Below are 16098 nucleotides of genomic sequence, written 5' to 3'. Positions count from 1 at the left end.
CCAGGAATATACTGCTCAAGACTATGCACTTACATATTGCATTTATACAAATATTTTAAAAATGCTAATAAATACATTTGAGCTAAAAACACTAATACAACCAATGACGAACTACACCAGGGGTGATTTTTGAACAAAAAAGCAGTAATTACAATTTTTTATTTATATGTCTTCATTAGCATTACTAGGGCAATAAGAAGTGTGTGCGTGCATGCGTGCGTATTTGTGTGTGTGTGTGTGTGTGTGTGTGTATATATTTGCTGGTGCTCTTAAGGACAGGTTTGATATAGACACAGCAGGACAGTGCAGTACCAGGTTGCTTTAGTTGCTCATAATTCTACAAGACATAATCAAAAAGTACTCACCAGCAGGCTGCCCATTCGTCCACATGCCTTCATAAATGACACCCGAGCAGTGAATCATGCTCCCCTGGCCATTGAAAAGGCCGTTTCTCCACTGACCCTGCAATGAATCACATGTGCGCAAAACCTTAAGTCAGGAACAGTGTGTTGCTGTCCGGTGTTTAAGTACACTTGTTTTAAACTTGGTTTGCCCCACCTTAATGCATTAATACGTTTGAAAATGAACACCAGAATAACATGTTAGTCAAATGCGACCACACACAAAACTTTCTACATCAAGTCCCTGATAATCCGTGTAAAAAATGCATGGGTTCAAATACATTGAAAGCTTGACATTTTGAAAGACATGCTTATCCTGGAGAAATGCTGACACACCAGTACCTGAAATGACACTAGAAAGTCAATTTCCAGATCAATGACTGCACATGGGCACAGACACATTCAAAAGTGCCTCTTAAATAACATCTGACTTCAGAGAATAATAGGGCAGATCAATATATCAACGCATGAAACCATGACAGGTCTTGATTACAGCGACAGCTCATTTAATAGAAAGTGGAAAGTGTGTTATAATCCTGGTTAATGAGACAAAGATGTATCTAAGAGCTGAAATTGTAACTGTGTCCATTAAAAAATAAACCTTCAGCAAACATACTCCTGATCACCAATTTGATGAAAGATTTAACAGTGCCTTCTGGACGAGATAGAAATCAGATTAGCAGATTAGCAGCTTTCTGCTGTTGGTTTTTTATCCAGGACAAGTCCTTTACAGCCATTCTTTATTGTGCTTGATTTATTACTTACACAATGTGCGGTTGTAAACGAGTGCAATGCAGCCCTGCGATCAGGATATAATAAATTTGAAACGCGAGTCTAAAAGTCAACCATATTTAGCTGGATCAATGCAGAGACTCTGCTCACAGATCCACAGGGTCCCGGATTCAAAACCCTCAACCCGTACTTCAAAGTGGTGACAGGGACAATTTGAATTTCCAATCTGGATCACATCACAGGACTTGGGCTGGGAGGAATAGGCGAACGCAGCTTTTGAAAACCACATGCATTAGAGTTTGCAAAGCTAACTGACACACATGGTTCAAAGAAAAATACAAAAATCTATGGTCTGAAGGATATGATCAGCTTAGCAAGAGTATTACGAGCTAAGAATCCATCCTGCGTAACTCACAGAGTGCTCTATACAGTTGATGCAGCATCCTCGTCGTTTGCATTCTGTGTTTGCGCATACAGTCTTTTTCCTGATAACTCACCATGCAGCCGATTTCCCGATGCTTGTGGAACATTTACTGTACCACAAGATGCCGGAAAGGAATAGACGCTCTGACTTGTTAAGCAAACACAGTTTGGCAAATTAAAACTTGCTTTGCTTCTGATCCACTTACAGACAACTAATTAACAGGCAACTACCAAACAGCAGACTAACATCCCTAGCCTTACATACATCACAGACAATAATATCAAGTAACTTTTCACTATTTCCTGATAATGTGGATGCACCTTCTTGCAAACAAAAAACAAAGTGGGCACGCAAACCTGGAATTTACAGAACAGTATTTTTTAAAAAAGCAATTGTTTCAGAGGGTATTTTGGACCGGTAATTAGCCTAAGCCAAACTATTTGGCACCTTCATTGTTAATGGCGAAGTTAAGTATTGGATAGGTAATTGCACTGAACAACTCCTTCACCCCAATGCAAAGACAGTCTCTCCAGGAAAGGCCTGAAGTTAGGTATGCAGGCAAGGGCAGTTCAACAAGAAGTTGCCAAGGCGATAATGAAAACAGTGCATGATGGAAGACAGGCCTGGTTTCAAACAGCGACTCTGCAGACAGGCAATATCACTCACCAGAGACACGGGGTCACTCACATCTTGTCTTGTTAATAAAGTCTGCTACCGTTTAAACACTCATCACCACTCAATGGCTTTGTTTAAAGGTCTCAATAGCATGAGTAAAGAACAATTTCACTAACCATGTCTTGGGCTCAGTATTTATCTGCATTACGATATTTTCAAAATTAGAATGCCAGTGGATTTCCACAAGATTTAATGAGGTAAGGTGGTTTACATTGCTATGCAGTAATTGACCAGGCTTTCCATACCTCTGCTTCTACTGTGGTAATACCACTTTTACATTTTTTACATGTTAAAAAATGCAACAAAAAATGTACAACAGATCCAAATATTGCGGCTAACATATCTTCCCACAAAAACAATGGAGAATTCTTGTCTAAAACATGCAGACTTGACGTTTTTTTATCATTCAAATGTTCAAGGTCCCTTGTGAGCTCCAGATAACTGCCAACAGCAAAGCGTTCATCTGATCCATTTTCTCATTACGCTTTTTCAGATAAAGCTACAAAAATTCAAGGAATCACAGCAACAAAAACAAAGTTTATCATGTCCACTAGATGTGGGGCAATTTCCTTCCCTCCTATGAAAGGCATGCAATTTGTATACAAGCCATTTTCTCAAATCCGCTTCCTTTCTGGCACAAGTTGAAGATTCTCCAGAAGACTTTCATTTATAACACAAGCGCTTTGCAAAAAAAAAAAAAAAAAAAAAATCTGGTTTATTGATATTAAATGGATATATTTGTGTCATTAATTTTGATTGGTATTTTGCATTCAGTTCTGAGGGTTATGCTGTGCTGTTACATATAAATAAGGATTTTACAGGTAAGTGGGACATTAGCAGGTTATCATTATCAGCAAATATTTTCTGCCATTGTCTGTTGAGACACAAAGTGTGCAGCAGATGAGTCTCAAAGTATATATATTCTGCAAGCGACTCATTGATATTGGTCATCTGTTCGCATAATTTAATAAGTGCGAAAAACAACATTTACTCCATAGGGAGAGATAACAGTCTGCCTTCCACTGATTCGAGAAAACAGTCACTCTGCATTGCACGCCACAGGTAAAGACCTGTGTGCGCTCTTGATAATAGAAGACTGGTGCACTCAGTGAAATCGATATTCTCCTGCATTTCTAGTGCACCGTTTTTGCTGCCCTGCATCTAAAAACTCTCAGTTCACACCTCACAGACAACATTTAATCAATGGATTGTGCAGCTCAACCGTGCTCAGAAGCAGGAGGGCTTTCCTTTCATGTCTAGGAGTTGGTAATGAAAGGGAAGCAGTTGGAATCTGTATTACAGTGCTCTCAACCGTAATATAGTTCTGTGCCTCTGTGTTTAAGGATCTTGGAACACCTAGGAAGGGCACGTACTGTGCAGGTGCACGTGTATGTATCCGGTTGTGCAAGCTTCTATACCTGGAGCTGTTGATCCATACAGCTTGAAAAGCAGTGTGCAGCTTAAAATTTTTGGCCTTTGGACCGGCTTGTTCGCTCCAGTACCCCACGCACTGGCAAATGCATTGAACAAGAGTTAAAAAACTATCCCCAGGTTATAAAAACGATACAGGAAAACTTATGAATGCACTTATTTGTGCTTTGAAACTTGAAACCTTCCGTGTCCCTTTACACAAACAAACTCTCGGCATAAAGCCTGCAATTATCTAAAAAAGAACTTCCCTGTAGCCGTCATTGTGCTGAGGAAACAGCAAAGCAACAGTGACATCTAGTGGGACTGCCTGGTATACCAACCAGACATGAATGCAGGCATTATAATAATAATAATAATAATAATAATAATAATAATAATAATAATAATAATAATAATAATAATACACAGCAGAGTCTGCCGAAAAAGGACACCTACTGGCCCCTTTCTTGTGCTTAAACTGGGATCAATAAATCACCAAACATGAGTATAGACGGCTTACTTTAAGTCTTTTATTTGCACATAGCCTGATTTCTAAGTCTTGCGTGAAAAAATGCCCTAGCTACAATGGCTTTGGGTCTTACAGCCATGTCCGGTAACAGCTGGAAAATAATCTCATACTATGTCAATGCTCTTACAAGGCTCGCAGTTCTAACGTCAGCTCTGGATTATCTGTGTTAACAATCTAGTGCCACAGGGAACCATTCTTTTTGCTTGATTGTTCTAATGCTGTATGGTTTATTAACTAATACAATACACACAGATCGTTACATGACAGTAGGCAACTCAGTAGCTACAGGAAACAACTGACATCCCAACATAAACTGAGCCAGCATATATACATCGGCCAGAGTCATGTGAATAACATAAAAGGAGTACCTGAATCAATCACCTCAATATAAAAAGCCTAGGTTTTTCAATACATCATTAACAATGTGTTATCTATAGATGATAGGGACAGTAATACATCACAGTTGCAGAACAAACTGTAGGCGATGTGTGTTAAACCATTCTGAAACTACTGCAGATGAGTTTGGGAAGTCAAATGACCTCAAATACCTCACAGATTGAGCCGTCTATAAAACAAAGCATGCCATGACCTTGTCTCTGGTCCAGTATCCAGCCTCCTTCATAGTGATCCCCATTCCTGCACAACACAAAGAAATAAACTCGTTTCCGCTTTTTATGAGATTTAATTTAATTTGTTTTTACCATCCCGGAGTTGATGTTTCACTTCTCCGATGTGGTATCTCGAATTTCTTTGCTGTTTACTGGAAGCAGCCATCTTCCTCTTGGGGCGTCCTTAGCAACGGCTTTGTCATGCCTGGATTTGTTTCCAGGGGCGTGGAAAATGGAGTAGGCGTGGTCGACTGGTATCGTTAAAGTTCCAGTATCGGAAACGCAATAATTATTAATGAAACTAACCCCAGATATTTAAATGAGTGTTTAGCTGTCACCGTTTGCCAAGGTGGTCTTGCTTTAGAGGCTACATACGAATGCAATACACTGCATTGCAAAGTTTCTGGGGTCTGCTGTCACATCACTAAAATACAGCCCTTTGTTTGGGACTGTATTAAGGTTATATACGCTTGCATGGGCGTTTCTTTAGCATATTTATCTGGTATAGAAACTATAATTCCAGTGGGAGCTCTATTCTAAATAATGAAAAGTCAACTGCATGTCTATCTGCTGATGCATAGCTCAGCTGAATAGATCTCGCGGCACTGCATTCGTCTAACGCTGTCAAGCACAGCACAGATTTGAGCTTTCATGACATAATTTGTTTTTAATTTTATAGGCATTCCTTCCCTCCCTCCCAGTACAGGCTGGAAAGTTTGTACATCCTGTCTGTTAAAAGCATATATTGGGGAAGAAAAATAGGAAATGAAAGCAAATGTGGGATTACATCAATTTCGGTCGAGGTTTTGAAACGGTATCCATAGTAACCCTCTGAAGCACTTGTTACCGTACTTGTTCATAACTGACATGCTGAGCAGCGGCACAGACGCATTAGGACTTGGCTGCTGTCCTCTCTCCTGTACCTGCCAAGCCTTACGCAGCTGGGGTGAGACTTCTCCAATTATACAGTACAGGAGAAGTCTGTTTTGATCAATCCTTGTCCCTGGAGTCTGGCCCTCCAGTCAAAATGACACATTTGCAATTATTTTAAATTAAAACAGCATGTACTTAATACAATACAAAAAAAAAAAAAACACATTTCATGTCATATACAAAAGGGAGGTACTGACCCAGCATTGACTTGCTCTTCCAAATGCAGCATTTGTACTGTATACGATTATTCTGTAAAATAAATTTTGAGCCTAAGAAGTATTTTAGGATGTAAATTTAATCGTGTGTTTTCATTGGCTTTTGACAGCGTGTCGGACTGTGTGCAGCCAGTGCAAGATTTCAAACTCAGTATGTTCTGCTTGTATAGTATTATTGGAGCCAGGCCCCAGCTAAAGACCCAGTCTTCAATATTCCACTTATCACTGCATTGCCTTAGTGTGGATGTACACTATTAGGAGTTCATGCAGCTAGCAGCCTGATTATTTAACTGATTGCTCAGACCCCCTGGCTACCTGATCATTTAAATAACGGGACCGAGTGCACAGCTAGAATGGGTTTTCAGTCCTTCAAAATGTAAAGCAACTATCATTGAAGAAACTGCAGTGCAAATGCTGCAGAGACCCACAAATTAAAAGTGCTGGTGGTTTGTACCTTCATTAATATCATAGAAGAATAAAACAAATGATTTTTTCTTTACCTTGTGACAAAGTCCTTCTGCTTTTTATTGGCTAACCTAGTGTGAAGTTTTACATCAAGTCTACAGCTGCAAATGGTGAGACTTCAGAATGTATTAAGTGCCAGCAGGTGGTGGCAGCCCATGATTCAGGGTTATATATATATATAGAGGATATAGAGGATGCAAGTAAATTTTGTCGTGCGTTCCACTAACAAACGAACACACATTTTCTGAAGCACAATGCAATCAAAACCACCTTGCAAAACAGATGAAGCGAAAACATGTGTTTGTTAGCAGTTGCTTTTATTAGGTTATATCTCAGTTAGTTCAGTTTTTGATCACAGTGTTACATATATGTGCTTCTGTTCTTTGATCATAGCGTGGATTCATTTCTACTGCAGGTACAAAGCAGAACCATTTGTTAATGCTACAGAGTGATTGTAATAATAACACACTTTGGATGTGAAAACGTAAGCAGTTTAAAAGTGAATTCAGTTACAATGAACAGCAGTTCAGTTTAAAGGAAGATTTCTAACAGGCAGCGTGTTATCATCAATGTAATCACATTCCTTTACAGAACTGCTTAACAAATGTGGTTGGCTTTCATAAAGCTCATGATTTAGGTGACAATGGCTTTCCTTTTGCTTTACCAAACATATATATTTTTTATCATATAGCCAGAATTTGTAGGACACCAATGGATCTGCATGCAGAACATTTCTATGCCAAACAGAAACATAATACCAGGATGTTTATTAGCAGTATGCCTCAGACCTGCCTAGAAATCTTGAATATTCATACCAGCAACAGAGTTTGAATAGATATTTAGTTTAAAATCTAAAGGTGATGCATATTAGCAACACGGTTGTTTTGAAAGTAGTAGATATAGCCCTTTAAAGAACTGCAGATGGTTTATTCAGAACCTGAAATGTTAGAGAGGGGTACAGCACAGGCTATGACTTCTAACAAACTTTCATAAACAAAGGTGCTGTATGTATGGAACAGCAGGTCATTCACGCTATGCTGACAGCTGTTTGGATAACCTGGGTTGAGAATTCCAGACTAAACTAAAGAGTTTGGAGTCTGAACGCATGTGTTCTGCAGAGGTGCCTTGGCTATGACGTGTGTGTCTGTGACCTAGAAATGACATGTATCCACAGCAATGGCAGTCGTATAGGCATGTCTATTGACTGAGGCTGTAGCTATGGAAAGGTATTCCTTATTTCTGATGTTATATGTACATCAGAAACTGGATAATATTGGGGGTATGGAACTAGGCATTGACTGGAGGAGAACCTTGAGTGTATTGATTAAAGCACTAGCAGCTGCTATACCAGGCCCTGAAATGCACTGATCATATGTGCTACACTACATAAGAAACATAATATTAGTGCTTATAATCTAGGGCTGTGAAACCTGTGTAGTTACAGATCGGCAGACAATTTCAACCCCCACTTCACCCACGTCTTAATGATTGCCTGGACAAGTTCAAGCGCAGTAATAACGACCACTTCCACGCACCTCGCATTTCCTCTGCCCAATATCAAGACCCTTTCTAAGATGCTCTCTTGGTTTTGTTTTATTTCAATGTACTCTATCCTACAATTTCTGTTTTACTTCATCCCTTGACACATTTTTCACTTCCGTCAACATTGCAGAAAAAAAAAAAGAAAAAAAAAGCTTCCTGGGCATTTAAAACTACCTGAATAACACTATGCCAGAATCGGGTTAGAGATATAGTATACCATTGTGCTCATGGATTCACAAATCTTGCAAACAGCATAGACTAAAAGACAGGCAGAGTGGTTGGAATGACCATTAGCATTCTGCAGATTATTAGTAATTCTGTACTAAGAAGAATCAAGAAAGGTTAGTTTTAAAGAAGCGATTGCCGAGATCCTTAAGTTTTGCTTTTCTCTGGTGCGTCCTGGTCCTTCTTAGAGCTGCTGTTCCTAAAGCGGCAACTCAGCTCCTCCGAGAAAACCGAACAACACGACTTCTGCAATAAGACAGGGAGAGATACAGTTGGGTCAACAGCAGCGTAATCCGTAAACAGGCTGCTTGCAACAAAGGCGCAACACTCAGTTCAATTTCCATTGGGTGTGTCTCAAAACAAATGCAGAACTAAAATTCTCTTAAAGAAACCCAATGAAGAGTGAAAAGCAGCCCTCCCCACCTTCTGCTCCTCTGCTCTGGTTTTGGATTTGAGAGCCAGCTCCACTAGGGCCAGCAGCACCCCCAGAGCAAGCCCCCCGCCCAGGACGAAGAAAATCCCCCCCAGGCAGTGAGGGTTCAGGGGGGCCGAGCTGCCCCCTTCCTCTGACACACAGGTGCTGGCCCACCACTTCTCCCGAAGGTAATCCAGTTCCCCTGCGTCAATCAGCTGCAGGATAGCCACGCTCAGGTTCTTTACCAGCGGGGAGCCTGCAGACAGCAAGCACACACGTTTCAGTGCATGTGCATTGGAAAGAAAATGTGCTGGCAATGGTAAAGCAGTTTGCTGGAGAGCTAAAGCAGGTTCAGAAATGTAGGGGAAATACAGTGAACCATTAACCATGGTAACCTTCTAAAAGAGTGGTCAGTGATCGTGGCAGTAACGATCAATGTAGAATGTAATGCGAGTCTTTGGAACTAATAAATGATACAAATTATTACTTCTAAACATGGTCTGGTCCTTATAGCGTAACACAGTAGTTAATTCCATGTTTACCATCACTCATTAACCATGCACACGTATGAATAAATAAATAAATGAATGAATGCACACACTTATTTTCATCTTTTTTTTTTTTTTTTTTTTGCCAATGCATTTCTGAAGTGTAAATGACACCCAATTGGTAACATTAGGTTAGATGCCACTACCTTAAGAACAAAATGCATTCGTTGCTCATTAGGCTAATAACCCCACCAGCCCGAATGAACCAGCGTTCCAACCGTATTTCAAGCTGTCAACGCAATCTGGAGGGGGAGGCATGCTGTTTCTCACCAAGGCTAGTGGCTATTGCATAGCCCCTCATCCCAATGACCTCAGGCACCCTCGTCAGGCTGCAGTAGCGAGCCACGGCCAGGTCCAGAGACGCGGACTCCCCTATGAAGGCAAAGCTTCCCCCCTGCGCCTTTCTGATCCCTTCCTCCACTGAGGATACCAGGCTGTGCCTCCTCTGCATGTGCTCATAGATCATGCGGTAGACAGGTTGGTTGGAGTTCTTTAAATGGGGAAATAAAAGGGAGACTTACAGGTTAGCATACTACTAAACACATACAATTCAACTTGCTTTACTAGCACCCCACCCACCCAACTAGGATGTTTAGTTTTTATAGGTGATCCATATGTTCTTTTTGTACTAGAATTCTTAATGTTGTAGGAATGAGTCTGCAACAGATTCTTGTGGTCACCGTGTATATGTATGCTTCAATCTTTAATGCATTTCAAAAGATATGTAGCTATTGCATATGCATTTTTTTTTAAACTGCTGCTGTCATTTCTGCTTATTACCGGTAGCTCCCTCTCTTGCAAGATTATCAGCAACCCAGTACATGCTAGTAATAATATACCTTAAAGAAGTTGAATGTGGAGGAGTCCCTCAGTGTCCCGTATTCAATGATATCCTGCTTCGCGAGGTCCTCGAAAGTCTCAATGGAGAGCTTTGTGCTGTCAGAGTTGCGCATGGAGCTGAAACTGGCGATGTAAGAGGCTAGGAGCACTACTGTGAACAGCCACCAGATGACGCTGATAACTCGGACAGATAAGGCTTTTGGCTGTGGCCCAGCACCTGTCCACAAAAGAAAACGTTCTTTAATGGTTTTCCTGTTACCTGTTTTCCGGTTTCCTTTGAGTTTTAGAGTATGCGTGTATTAAAAATCGCCAACAAAAAGCACGACTGTCCGAGTACACAAACAGCAACGTGGCTGACTGCTGAGAAAAGATGAACCAAGTGTTACTGCCCAAACTCTGAGCAGACCCCAGTGCAGATTTATTTGACGTTTTATTTTTTCCTCATGCTGAGGGTGGTAAATTTGGTCTGCGTCTTATATTTGAGGGCGTCTTAAATTTGAAGGAATACGGTATTACAAATTCTACGTTTTACTGATTTTTTTTTTTTCATCTGGCAACTGAAATACAATACTAAGCACCCATATAAAGTAAGTATTTAAAACAAACACTGTAGTTATTTATAAACTGCGCCTTTAATATTTTATACATTTACAAATGACAAAAAAACCAAATTGATATAGAAACGTACACAGTTTTCAGCAATGCTTTAACAGTAATTTCCCACCATAAATGCTATGTTTCCGTAAGGATATGTACACCACTGAGAATCACATGCTCCATCGCATTGTAATTTATTTATTTTACTGTTAGAAAAACCCCAAAAAACTTTCAATGAACTGAGCCAAGATATTAACTGAAACATTGAAAGCAAATGCTCTTCTCATACAGTACTAAACTCACCGCCGTAGATCTGATTCTCCAGCCCATTCTCTACACAGCTGCAGTTAGATGCTGCTCCAGAATCATGCATTGTTCACGATGAAAAGCAACCATTGTCCAACGCGTACTGACCCCGCATTACCCCCCAACATGTTTTCTCCAGTCTTGTACTATCCTCTATCGAGCTGACTCCCTGTTTTAAATGCCAGCGGACGTGTTTTCAGAGCAAAGACGTACAATGCAATCTTTGTGTTACCTTGCAAGGTCAGGGCCCCAGCTGCATACCAGAAGCTGTGGAGCAGCGTGAACCGATTGCCTTCAGTCTGGGGTTCACTCCATTCACACGGGCTGAGCCTGAGCAACACAAGGGAAACATCTCAGAACAACACGGGCAGCTTCACACCTCGCCTGCTCACTGCTTGCTTTGTGATCCGCTCCACGCCTTGGCAGTCTCTCTTATATTTGCAAGGGGTTTCTCACAAACACATGTGATTAATAGCGACACATTGACCTTACAAAACCAGCCACAAAACAAATGATCTACAACGGTCTTAAGACCGCAGAAGGTTTCTAGCCAACAATATAATAAGCTAAATCTTACCTGCCATGCACTTTTCATACAGACGTGTGCACAGTTATTAGAACACCCCATTCTGTCATTCTGATTTATTTTGCATGTGATATCAAACCAAAATCTTGGAAGATAGCCAAAACAGGCACATTATTGATTGTGTAATTTAACTGATGACTTTAACAGGCCACACATGTACATTGCAAGGGACGGGTTGTGTATATCGGCTTAACTTAACATAAGAACATTTACATTTCGGCCCATTGAACATGATCATTGCTAGGTACCCATTCCATACCCTCACTGCTCTCTGTGTAATGAAGTTATTCCTACCCTCTGTCCTAAGTCTGTCTCTACTTATTTCCAACTGTCTTCTGGTCCTAGTTTTGGTGTATGATTTTAAAGACTAAAACTAAGGCGATCTAAGCCAGTTTTTCAGGAGTAGTGGCTTGAAACCTGGTTCCAGAAGACCTAGTTTGAGGCAATTTTGCTGTATCAAACTCCAAGTCTCCCCTGGTGTGCCTGAAACCTAGTCTCCTGAAACCAAGACCCAAGCCAGGCTTCGTGTTCCCTCAGTCACGTACCTGGCCACAATGAAGAGACAGACAGACGTCATGAGGTACGCGATGAGTATTCCGATCCAGGTCTCCTTGGAAAAGGGGTTGAGGAACTCAAAGAAGTGCGACTCGGAGGAGACGATATCCTTCCTCAGGATGATGCTGATCCCGGTCTGCATGAAGGGCTTGGTCAGCTCCACAGCTTTCTCTCGCGTGGCAGTGATCGTCAGAGAAGCCATGGCCAAATCTGCCTCCTGCGTTTCCAAAAAAGAGAAAAGAGAAGAGGGTTCTGAATTCCATCACCCAGCTCACACTCTATAAGAAATGCAGCAGATACAAATATACAGTAGTCTCTAACATGTGATTTGACTAATGTTTTGACTAAGTAGAAGGATTTTTTTTTTTTTTGCAAAGCCTCTTGCTGGAGCAGGGGTGTCCAAAATTGACCCTTCCACTTTTGGTCTTTGTCCAGACCCTGACGTAGTTGCTGTTATAATTGTATCTGTTAAAGCAGGAGTGGGATGTCCCTCCAGGACTGTGATTGGACACCCCTGTGCTAGAGGGTCAAACCCCCACTAACTCCTAAGAGGCGAGTGGAAATTCATCAGGAGACTCCCATAAATTCTTAAAGAGATTCTGATCCCTTGCACCTGGTGCGTTCTGTACTTCAATGGGAAGGAACCCTTTCATGCTCACCGATCTCACAACCTCTCCAACCATCCCATTCCAGTTGCCCTTGGCGTCTTGCCTCCCGTAGAACCCGTCCTTCACCAGGTGGATAGTGTATTTGAGGTCCAGCTTTTTGGACAGCTCCTTCATTAAATCTATGCAGTATCCCTCCAGTACGCTGTTTTTTTCCATTATGTATGGTTCTTGCTAATGACATAACAATATATATATATATATATATATATATATATATATATATATATATATATATATATATATATATATATATATATATATATGAAAAATTAAAAGCAATGTTTCAAAACAGGGATGGAAATAAGACTCCCACTGCATAGCAGTTTGATCCATTCCTGGTTTTACTATGAGTTTCATAAGACACGTCTGAGCTTGTTACCTATATACACTGTGACTGGTCAAGCTTGTATTAAAAGATGGAATGGGTCAAACTGTTATGTAATAAATCCTAAATTAAAAGTGGGTTCTGTCCACCAGAGGGCAGCAGATATCCTAAAAGAGTAAAGAGCTTGCAAAGACATGTTTCCATCAGACATACAGTAAATACCTGGAGTCTTGTAATGGCATTGCTAAGCAGTATAACACATTCATGCCCAATTACAATCAGCAAAGATTTGAGATGTATCAGTTATAGGGCTCAAAATCAAGTGAGTCTTTGCATTCCTACCAGAATGGTGGTGACTCTGAGAGTGCGTGCATCTACCAGGGTTCCGTGTCTGTCCTACTGTCCCTAAAAGTACAGAAAGAAAAACAAAACAAACAACAGGACTGTCCAAAGAACATCATCTAGACCAGACAAATGTTTCCAATGTCTTTTACGATCGGCTAGCCAACCCCCCAAACTGTTGCATGGAGTAGATCTGCAGATCTACGTTGTCATATGTCTTAGAATATATATATATATATATAATATATATATATATATATATATATATATATATATATATATATATAAAAATACAAAAATACACACCTCATTTTCAGCAGTGCCTACAATGAAAGAATAGTATTGCATTAGTTAATTGTGTGAGAAGCAATATTACTGCAAACAAATACACCATGCACATTGCATACTGTGGCTGCTAAACTGTAGTTGTTGTTTTCAATGTATTTATTTATTTTTGTTATATTTATTTATATTTTATTGTTCCCATGTGTTGCACAAAAATAACTGAAATTAAACTAAAAAAATATCTTAAAACATTCCTGTTGTGTGTTGTTAAGTCTTTGTTATCCTCAAGTTAAGCTGCTTGATTGTTTGTGCAGTATATCTTATCAAATGTCCTAAGCTAAATCAATTAAAGCTGTATAGGAGTTCCCTAAATACATAGATTAAGAAAAAAAAAGAAAGGGGAAAAAAGTGAAGAATGTATTTCAAAAGGATTCAATCCCACCTCCCCAGCCCCCACCAAATAGTTCAAGCTTCTTGTGTTATTTTAAGCTATATCTTTTAACGCGCCACTTCCTCTATTCTCCAACCGCTCTAGAGCTTTTTAAAAGAACGCACTTAATCTTCTTTGTAAAGTCACTAATTCTCAACTTTAACAGCGAGAAACAAAGACCCTCTTGTCGTCCTCTTTTTTTTTTAAACCCCTCTCTCCTTGGTCAATGCGTTCATTGAGGCGCACGAAAGAATCACAAGTACACACTGCGAGGTAAACAGCGCACCCGATTGAAATCTGTGCACCTCCCGCGGTGTCAGTTCTGAAGGGTGCCAAACAGAGCTGTGTTCCGGTGAACCCAAGGGCTGGCCTCCTCAGCGACAGACAGAGCAGGGAATCTGTGCTCAGTAAGACGGGCTTGCCCCGCCAGTGACTGCTCTGGAGCACTGACATCTGCCGATTACCATAAACTGTGACCAATGTCATTGAGCGTGTCAATTCAGCATGTCAGGACCGAGGAAGTCATGCTGGAGGAGACAGGAGCCGGCAAAGAGTAAACAAGCGTTCAGACTTTGGGAAAGCAGCTAAAGGTCAGCAGTGTCCGAGGGTGCTAGTGACAGGCACGTCATCTCTTCCTTTCAAAATATGACAACTACACCACTTAAAACTGCTCTCATTTCCCCCTTTTTTATAAGAAGCCTTGGAAACAGCATTTGAATGATATTCTGTATTATTATTATTATTATTATTATTTTTTTTGGCAAACAGGACAGGCGTCAGTTTGGTGCTTTGGCTGATGGTGTGGGATTCAAAGAGCGAGCAGCGCTGTTATTGAATTTTTTTGCAGTATTGTCTGGAGATTCTTTTGCACGTTTAGCTGTGTTATATATTACAGACGTTTCAACCAGATACCAAGTTTTTTTTGTCAGTGTGTCTTCATGCGGAGTACTGTCACATCTGCCTTCAGAAACTAATAGAAACGCCACGATGCTGTTGCCTACCTGCCGCGCAGAAGTGAGCCAGCATCAGGACAGACCCACACAACAGAACCAGAGCCTTCCTCATTGTCACACACCAGTAACTGCAAACAAAAACCAGCAGTTATTACTGGGACAGGGAGGCACCAGTGACCGGATACGTTTGATTAGAAGCCTGTAATGCATATTTGATCCGTCTGGTAAATAATCACATCCCACATTAATTAATTATATAATTCAATATTCTTAGATAGATAGATAGAAATTTTGTATCATCCTATAGAATTAATAATTTTCCTTCATAGAGTCGAATGAAACCTGCAGATAATGTTATGTTAACATACTGAATTACACACTGCTTTGTAGTTTTCCATATACTTAATGAAAAACTGAAAACATAAATAAATAATATTTTGAAAACTAATATGAAATACTGTACTACTACTGTGGCTTCCAGTATACTTTTAAGATAATAAAAGTTTTTTGTACACTTTGTAGTTTCTTTGATTATGTGATGGTAAATAAAATATCTAAATTATGTTTTATATATATTTATATATATATATATTATATATATATATATATATATATATATATATATATATATATATATATATATAATGTTTCTATTAGTATGTCTCAATTATAAAATTCTAGATAATGCTAAACTTTTGGCCATAGCTTTATATATACACTATACCGACCTAATACCTGAAACCAAAACAATAATTACAGGTTTGTGAACATAATATTTACAGTGCAGATAAAGCAAGCGTAATGCTTACCTTCAGTTCCCCTCTTCTTTGTAATGTGAGGAAATTCAGATCGTGAAGGCTAGGGGTGAGCTTTAAAAGGCTGTGTTAACCAATTGGAGGTGGGGGTGGAGAGAGGCAGAGACACAGCTGTGTGGCTCACTGAGACCTGCCAAATTCACTGCTGGCTCTAACAGAGACTGGGGTATGAATTGGGTTTTTTTTTATAATTAAGGAACAAAAACCGTAATGAAACTTGTAAAAGCTAACTGGAAGTCTACAGATCTGGTAAGGTGGATCAAGAGAAAATCCC

The 16098-nt window shown here is 40.0% G+C and overlaps 2 protein-coding genes across 2 annotated transcripts in view; both read right to left on the bottom strand.

Annotated features, from left to right (window-relative positions):
- The window catches only part of LOC121328301 (MORN repeat-containing protein 1-like), a 49555-nt gene extending 44154 nt beyond the window's left edge, over window positions 1-5401 (bottom strand). Inside the window, exons 1-2 of the mRNA XM_041272908.1 lie at window positions 4873-5401; window positions 366-462 (exon numbers count right to left, since the gene is read on the bottom strand). Coding sequence (XP_041128842.1) covers window positions 366-462; window positions 4873-4875 — 100 coding nt within the window. The 5' untranslated portion in view covers window positions 4876-5401. The remainder of the gene's footprint in view (window positions 1-365; window positions 463-4872) is intronic.
- Window positions 5402-6692: 1291 nt separating this feature from the next.
- Window positions 6693-15914, bottom strand: LOC121328914 (probable glutamate receptor). Its single transcript, XM_041274059.1, has 11 exons — window positions 15819-15914; window positions 15058-15137; window positions 13648-13664; window positions 13342-13395; window positions 12666-12845; window positions 11997-12223; window positions 11098-11195; window positions 9962-10179; window positions 9393-9612; window positions 8583-8830; window positions 6693-8405 (listed from the first exon to the last, which is right to left on the bottom strand). The coding sequence occupies exons 2-11, from the start codon at window positions 15119-15121 to the stop codon at window positions 8307-8309; spliced, it is 1425 nt and encodes a 474-aa protein (XP_041129993.1). The 5' UTR covers window positions 15122-15137; window positions 15819-15914; the 3' UTR covers window positions 6693-8306.
- Between the last annotated feature and the right edge of the window lie 184 nt (window positions 15915-16098).

This window comes from Polyodon spathula, chromosome 16, assembly GCF_017654505.1.
Source record: "Polyodon spathula isolate WHYD16114869_AA chromosome 16, ASM1765450v1, whole genome shotgun sequence".
Lineage (NCBI taxonomy): Eukaryota > Metazoa > Chordata > Actinopteri > Acipenseriformes > Polyodontidae > Polyodon > Polyodon spathula.
The sequence above is the reverse complement of the archived record's forward strand: the minus strand, read 5'-3'. Positions and strand labels throughout refer to the sequence as shown.

Bases quoted from the DNA above. Each gene is read 5' to 3' on its own strand.
- LOC121328914 (XM_041274059.1), bottom strand. From the start codon at position 15,121: ATGAGGAAGGCTCTGGTTCTGTTGTGTGGGTCTGTCCTGATGCTGGCT. The intron at 11,196-11,996 runs GTACGTGACTGA...TGTGTTGCTCAG, and splicing joins TGTCTCTTCATTGTGGCCAG to GCTCAGCCCGTGTGAATGGA. The intron at 8,406-8,582 runs GTGGGGAGGGCT...GTCTTATTGCAG, and splicing joins CCAGAGCAGAGGAGCAGAAG to AAGTCGTGTTGTTCGGTTTT.